Consider the following 8424-nt stretch of genomic DNA (forward strand, 5'->3'; position numbering starts at 1 on the left):
TCTAGTAAACATAGCTTGCGTCACTGTCCTGTCTTAACTCGTAATTCGCCGGAGTGTTGGGAGGTCCTGGAGTCGTCAAGGAAGAGGGTAACACTTAAGGAATTGCTAGGTTAAAGTAAACTCACACGCATGTCTATTCTATTCTATTTCTCTATGTCACTATATACATCTATATGCACTCTTACCGACGTTCGTCGGTTGTACTACACTGGATAATGAACCTGCAGTCATCATTGGTTCTACCTCCTGTCACCCTACTGGCGGGTATTCTACTCTGCGGTATCTCGAATGAACCTAGTCAATCTAGTTAGACTATCTTTCCCTGTGGTTTTACACTTTACAATTATCACTGTTACACTTAATGTTCATGGCTATATGAAGTTGGTTTCACTTACTTGAGATGAGGAAATAGATGCTCGCCATCAGCCACCAGCGCACACTCACGGCCATCGCTCTCTCGGCGATAGCCTCCCCTGAACTCTAAGTTACTTAATATCAATCAAAAGTCTAAAGGCAAAAGGTTTTTTGATTAAGTCTTCTAGGGTTTATATAACCTCTCTTTGCTGATTCTTTGAGTTCCGGGTAGGTTGCCTGCCCATTCTGACGTGATTTTGGCCTCCCTCATTGGTTGCCCATCGAGAAGGGGTTGACTCTTTCGGGTCTACCGCCTCCTCAGACTCAGCGTTTTCCTCCTGCCATAGTGTTTATGACCCACTTCATATAGCTCGTTCCTCAATGTCAGCGCTATTACACTGCCGGGTTAGCATTCTAATGACTCAGGCATTCCCTGTTACAATTCTTTGTAGACCTAAGCTTCCTGGTTCGTTTCATCACGGCTACTTCTTACTCTTATAGTCTAGCTACTATTATTCCAATTTTACCCCAAAACTATATCTACATGTACGTAACCTTAGCGGCATTACACGTCACATTATGTTAAAAGGTAAAGCTATTCCTGTAACAGGCTGTGGAGGCCCATAAGTTTGTGAGATGTCAAGGCTCCCACATTTTCTGGACAGTCTGCTCACAGATGGCGGTGTGGTTGTCAGCCTTATGCACCAGCTGCCCTTTACCCCACAGGAAGATTCCTGTTTCTCATTTCTTTTAGAGCCTGAGTTGGCCCCACGGCCATAGTGTGTCTGGATGGATTAGGTAAATTGAAAAAATCCAATGATCTCATTGGGTATCGGACCTGCGACCTACTGGCTTGTAGCATAGTACCTCAACTAACTATACTGCCACATGCCCCACACATTATGTTAACATTACAAATATAGTGATGGTGCTTATGTTTTGAGTTTGTATATTGCATGCTTAATGAAGTTAGAGTCCATACTAGTGGAGATTATACACAGGAATTGATTACTGAATTCCACAATTGTTGACTACCATTCTCACTGGCCACATTGTATAAATTAAAGGATCTGAAAGACAGGAAGTACTGCAGGTTCTTCCTAGAAGTATTTATTTTTGTAAATAAAAGTGTGCACCCTTGAGCAACTTCATATTATCATTGCTCACCCAAGCCAACAGTCATTATGCTGTAAGTCTTGTCATATTGACATTCTGTTACAAGCAATGTTGCAGCTTGCTTTGGGTCTTTGTGTTTCAGCTTGCAATGTTCTGTACCTCTACACTCTGGACACAGAATCGTTAACAGGCCCTCAAGCAATAAAGAAGGCAGTCCACCACATGTTCTCAACAAGACCATTGCCAACAGCAACAGTGGTTCACTTCAAGGTGTCAGGTCAGGGCATCACACTCACTGACAACAAGCGCCAGTTATTCTTCCGCAGGCATTACCCTGTGGCCACAATTTCATACTGTGGACTGGACCCAGATGATCACCGCTGGAGTCAGAAGAGTGATGAAACAGGAATGCCTATCAGTTCAAAGTGAGTGGTTGATCTAGAGCAACGAGTCATTACTACAGCACTTTTGTCATGGTACAGAGAATACTCTCATCACATGCAAAACACAGTGCACTGTTATACTGTTGGAAACAAAGGAGGAGGTTATACTTTTTTTTTATGAAAACTGAGTTGATGACTGGACAGTAAAGGATACCTGTTTCCTCAAAAAGGGGTCACTAGAAAAATATTCAAGAACTTTTTGCTGTTAAAAACCTCAAAAAGGGGTCACTAGAAAAATATTCAAGAACTTTTTGCTGTTAAAAACCGCATATTTAAGGTTTCCGTAAATCTACCAAAAACTGTCCCATTTGGATGACAGTTATTAAGTTTTTGTATAACTTGGTCTGATTGATGTTTCCCTTATACAAAGGCACAGGGAGTAACAATTCTTTTTTGGTGGTATGTGTTATTATATTCAATTTTTCATCAGTTCTTTTGTGCACTTTTGGTATGTATGTAATGTGAGAGGTGTCACAGCACCTGGTACACTTGTTATTGTATGCATTTTTTCACGTGTTTATTATAAGAACTAGAGAATGGTATATTTCCATGTTGTTTTCCATTTACAAATGTAATTCCTGTAGGCTTCTTGGACATACCACCGAGCAACTAGTAACACTGCCATACAGCAGGGCCATGGTCACAGCAGTTAACATTTGCATTATGTTATTAGTTCAGAATCACGTATTAATGCCCGATTAGTTCAACTCTCTCCTCATGTATGAAGTCTAACTTGTTAGCTGTGCATGTCATATAATTTTCTTTATCAAATATTTTAAATGTAACCTGTTAAATGTTCCTACTATGTCATTTTTGTTACCAGATATTTTACTTAATCTAGTACTTAGTCCTGAATACCCTCATTCTACATCTGACAAATGAACTTGGAAATAACTCCTTATTCCAGCCGTTGCTTTGGATTCGTGGCAAGGAAGCCGGCAAGTAAAACAGACAACCAGTGTCACATCTTTGCCGAGCTTGAACCAGAGCAGCCAGCTTCAGCCATTGTCAACTTCGTCTCGAAGGTCATGATGAGTGGGACAGCTGCCAAAGCAAACATTGTGTGATGCGGAGTTCATAACAAGTGCATTTTGCTATGTTGTAGGCCCTCAAAGTGTGGGCACTTTGGGAATATCAAAATGCTTTTCTAGCGGCATATACCGCTTGAAATGCAGAGTGTAATTGTAGAAATGGTTTCACTTAAAATCACGCAGGAAATAAATTTGGATTACATGCCTTGAATTTAGTACTAGGCTTGTCAGAATGGTCTGTTTACTATCTCATCAAAACTCTTCTAAGATCCATTAATCTTACTATCTCCTGGACAGTGGGAGGGGGTAATGTGGGTGTCCTTTGGATAGGAGGATAGCTGGGGCATACAGCTGACCGCTCATGTGCATCTAGTGCCTGAGGTCTTCATTGTGTGTGGAGTTACACTACATGATATTGTAGGCCTACATGGCATGGTGCTTATACAGAGTATGACAAGGAGTTAGGTACACCAACAGCTTGGCAGAAAAATACGAAATATTTTACACAAGATAAAATTCCTCATAGTGACTAAACACAATGAAGTACTTATTTTGCCAGTTGTGCTATTGTTGAATTATACTCTGATGTGGAATAGTTGGCAAATGTGGATAGTATGTGTATTTGGTTGTCCAATAGAGCCCTGTCCTTATTGCCCAAAAGCTAACCAGTGAGAGAAAAGGGGCAGAGCCAAATGGTCACACACATCTCAAACAATCACTGTGTAACTTCGGTACTCTCGTGCTTCCTAAACTTCTTTGAGAATTTTAAATTAATTATTTTGTCATTGTATTTGTTTTTTTTTTTTAGTTGATCATGCTTATAGGACATAGTCATGACATCTAAGACCATTCTTTCAAGTGTGTTATATGTAATCAGACATTATGTATATTTTCAAATTTTTTAATCCACATCCTGCCATTCCTTTTGTTTTTGTTCCTTAGTTTTCAGAAATTTAGGTCAGATTTTTGTCTTCAAACTTGTGTTGCAGTATGTATCATTTCTACTTCATGTTTAGTATGTGCCATATTTAAATCCGTGGTTGAAGACCAGATATGTAGAGTGAGATATTTTTTCATGGTTTCCTGATGCCCAAAATGCAAATCTCAGGAGGAGTATCTTAAACCAGGAAACAAAACATTTTCTCACATCCATCCAAACTTGTCATTTAACTGTTGTCATTACATTTGATGCCATGTAGTCCCTGCAGTAAATATGAAATGATTAATTAATACAAGTAACAGAATTTTTTGAGCACAGCCTCACAAGATAAAAACAAGTAGTCATGAAAAATGTAATAATTTTTTGTGATTACAGACTTGAGTGCAAATGTCACTACTACTCTAATGAAGTTGGTTTAACCCTTAATGCATATAGTTTGCTTCGTGGCTGTGGTGTGTAGAAAACTGAGATATATTATATAATGCCAGAAGATTATCACAAAGCTATGGCAGATGTGAATTGCTACCTAATCTTTTATTTCATTTAGAATCTTGTCTTTCATCCATTATAATTATTTCATTATAATGCTTTATATGCAATTATTTTGTATATATGTATTATATTCACTTTTCCTTTGGAAAAGTGGAAAGAAATTTTATAGAGGAGTACAGTGTAGTTAGAGATACTACATTATACTGTTAATACAAATTTATTCTGAGATAAGAATTGCTGCTATACAGTGTAACCAAGTGAACTTAACCTGATCTGCCAAACACTAATTGTGTACCTTTCATTCTCTAAACTGTCCACACTTTATGCAGTATGTACAACATATCACCTTATGCACATTTGGTATGCTGTCATCATATATTACAAAACACATGTAAACTAACCATTTGTTAATATGTACAGCCTGTACTTGTGATGGTGTTAAAATCTGTGCAAGGAAGGTCCATTCTGGTTGGATACCAGGAAGACCTCTTCTATGTATTGTACGTCTTGCCATAACAGCCATAAGATTGTATAGAAGGCGTAAAACTATATTATGTGAAATAGTTATATTATGTACATTGTTGACATATGCAAAACCTTGCACCAAAGTCTTATTATTAAACCTTACTTAAAAGCACTTCCATAAGCTGTGGATGTTTCAAATGTTGCTGACTGGTTTAATTAAATGAAAAAAGGCTACTTCATTTCTAGTCTTAAAGCTTGAAATTTTAAACTCTCTTCTAATGTGGTGAAAGTTTGTACGTGTTATGAAATGTAGTAGTATGGAACGCTGGAGAAAAAAGGCGCTGGAAGCCTTTGTTCAAAAGTGCGTGCAATGACTGGATGTGTATGCATTATTTTGTTTTCTATCTTTATTTGGATTACCTGTGAAGTTACTGAGTTTGTCTGATAAGCTTAACCCTTTCCTGGCTTCAGCACCTAAGAGCACCTCACTCTAAAATTTCAACTTCCTCTCAAAGTGACCACAATGTTTGCAAGCATCTACTCCCATCACTTGGATGACTGACTAACTTCGGTGCTAATACAACCAAAGATGTCTAGGTTCTGTTTGTTCTGTATTGTAAAGGAGGCATCAGTGAAGCTATTCATGCTTATTTGAAGTGATGTAAATAGACTTCAAATTTGAAATAATAGAGCATAGGCTGGGGGCCTAAGGTTTCAGAATGGGGACGGGTCAGGGTTAAACACAGTATAAAGAGTTGTAACCCAGGTGAAACTGTGTGAATGTTAACAAAGTTATAAATGATTGTATATTTTACATAGAATGTACCAGATGACAACTTACTATTGAATTGAACTGAACTGAATTTATTTACATTATATAAATCCTAAGCAGGTTAGTACCTTTGGATACAGAACAAGTCAAAATTGTTTCCCCCTATGTACAATTATTTTCTTAATAATTATTCTAACTTTATAATATATATTACACATAAAGAAAATATTATTAACAATCAAGTTCCTTCCGTCAAATGTGACACTTTTATAAGTTTTCCACCTCGTCACCACCTGCCTTACATGTTTCGGCTCACCACGGAGCCATCATCAGAGGCATTTATAGTAGAAAAAGAAATCACCAACACACAAAACTTCACTTTGTTAAAAATAGCCACGTTCCAGTTAATTAAAATAATTACAATAGTTAAAATTGCCGAGAGTGTCGGTTCACTAAAGGTTTTCCACACACCACGGTAGCTTTCTTATTTAATTCGTCGTTAATTCTGTAAAAATTATGTTTCGTTATTTGAAGTAAGAATTCTTAAAATTCCTAGAATTCTTTCCCGCTTGGCCCAGTCNGTGGAAAACCTTTAGTGAACCGACACTCTCGGCAATTTTAACTATTGTAATTATTTTAATTAACTGGAACGTGGCTATTTTTAACAAAGTGAAGTTTTGTGTGTTGGTGATTTCTTTTTCTACTATAAATGCCTCTGATGATGGCTCCGTGGTGAGCCGAAACATGTAAGGCAGGTGGTGACGAGGTGGAAAACTTATAAAAGTGTCACATTTGACGGAAGGAACTTGATTGTTAATTTGTTAGCGTGACGGACCAGAATGAAAGACCTTAAACTGAAAATATTATGTTTTAAAGTTAAAACAATCAAAGATGTTGTTTTGTTTTGAATCTGTACCCTCGTAGCTAGTCGCCGTGGCCTCGGATTCTTTAGCTTGGTCTGCTCCAAACTAGTGGTTTATATAGCGGTTTTGGTCAAATTCTGTTAACACTGAGTTTTAATCATTCGTCGAACTACGTCTTGTAGACTAATGTCTTGACGTTTTGACATCGCTCTGAAGCGCTCAGTTCCTATACCTTCAGGAAGATTTCGGCAAACATTTCTGTTCTCTGCCCATCCTTGTGGCATAGTCCACGCTCCTGCTGGTGAAGATGCAGTGCAGCTCCACCTTCGCGATCTTTCTGTCATGGTGGCGCCTTCTCCGAACTCCTTATGCAATTGGAAGCCGAAGATAAAACTTGCACCCATCTCTGCGATGGATTCATTTGCTGCAGACATGGCTTGTACAATTGTACTTCGCAAGTTTTGCTGCAGTCCTTCTGTCATTAGAGGCTTTGTCAATATGACTTGTGATATGCCTCCGGACATGGTTAATTTTGAAAAGGTGACCTTTTCAATTCTGAATGCTTCAAATTGAGAAATGATGTCAGATATTGACAACATATAACGCAGATTGAAGCCCGTGTTCTCAACATATTCAGGAAATAGAGCAGTTGTGATGCCTTGTCCTGCTAGTCTTTGAATGATTTCTGGGCGACGGCCCAGTGGTTGGTTGACCCCCACTAAATTCTCAGTGAACTCAGTGTGTTCGGGGCGTCCAACACGTACATTCAGCTCGGGTTCCTGAGCTTCCGCAGTGAGCATCATTACCATGTCACCTGCTACTCCCAGTGAAGGGATTTCTTCAAACAGGTTATGGTTCTGCTCAGTAATTCTTGAGGCATGATAGCCTCCTAATCCCTGGGCAACAGATACTGGGAGAGGTGGAACATCAAGTTCTGTCTCTTTTCCCATCTTATCTGTTACATTGCCTATCTGCGATAAAATCGTAAAAATTGGCTGAGGGACATTAAATTCAACATTGTTTGTTGCCTTCCTCAACTCCTTTTCCTCGCTTGATAAGGCAGTTCGACCTTGTTTGGCCTTTACGTCAATCAGCTTCAGCCAGAGTAATCCCGTAGCATAGTACGACAGTTCCTCTTTGGCTAGTTTTCTGTCCAGTTGCTTTACATCTGGAACGTATGACGCATAAGTTCCTATGGCCAGATCATCAACCTTAGACAAGTTAGTTTGGAAATTTTGTCGAGGTTCAATAGGTATGACGCAAACGTCGACTCCAAAAATGGACTCGGCAATAATGCTGTCGTTTCGCTGGGGTGTTGGTTTTTGAGGTGTGTTTACCTCACTCCCCTGCCCTACCGTGGGCGATTTTGGGCCTATCTTATTTTTATTTACCTTTACCTTTTTAAGAATGGGACCTGGTGGTCTTTTCTTGGTTGGGTCAAAGTTTTCAGGCTTTCCCCTGTATCGCGGAGATAGTTGCGCGATTTCGTCTCTAGTATAGATACGTTTTGGTTCAGCCATTCTCACTTTTGTTCAGAAAATGTTTGATATATAATATATATATCTTTTCTAAAGTGAGGTTTTCTATATCTTGTCTGTGTAAAGCAAGTTGGATATAGATTTTGAGTTTTTCTAGCCTTGCCTGGCTCCAGATCTCAAAACTGGGCAAGTTTGTGTGGCAAGTGCTATCATTTCTAGATTCTAGATCTTTAGTCTTTATTAGAAACATTACTGAAACTCTTCAGTGGATGAAATGTTTGTTACATGTCTTTGATTGCTTTACAGTAACAGAAGCCTAAAAGTAAACAAGGAATGAAACTATTACATTTGATTAAATATATGATTATCAGGCCTGCACAAATACCAGGTGGGGAAAATAATTTCTTTCTTCTTTCCTTCCCTTTATCCCTGCTGTATCTTTATCTTCTTCTGTCCTTTCTTATTGATTT

The 8424-nt window shown here is 38.6% G+C and overlaps 1 protein-coding gene across 8 annotated transcripts in view; it reads left to right on the forward strand.

Moving 5' to 3' along the window:
* LOC111869652 (tensin-1) overlaps positions 1 to 5013 on the forward strand; it is a 354704-nt gene extending 349691 nt beyond the window's left edge. For all 8 annotated transcript variants that reach the window (XM_023861317.1, XM_023861321.1, XM_023861323.1 and 5 more), the window contains 2 exons: positions 1613 to 1895; positions 2821 to 5013. In XM_023861317.1, the coding sequence (XP_023717085.1) occupies positions 1613 to 1895; positions 2821 to 2980 (443 nt within the window). In that variant the 3' untranslated portion in view covers positions 2981 to 5013. The remainder of the gene's footprint in view (positions 1 to 1612; positions 1896 to 2820) is intronic.
* Positions 5014 to 8424: the final 3411 nt, after the last annotated feature.

This window comes from Cryptotermes secundus, unplaced genomic scaffold (genome assembly GCF_002891405.2).
Source record: "Cryptotermes secundus unplaced genomic scaffold, Csec_1.0 scaffold986, whole genome shotgun sequence".
NCBI classification, from domain to species: Eukaryota; Metazoa; Arthropoda; class Insecta; order Blattodea; family Kalotermitidae; genus Cryptotermes; species Cryptotermes secundus.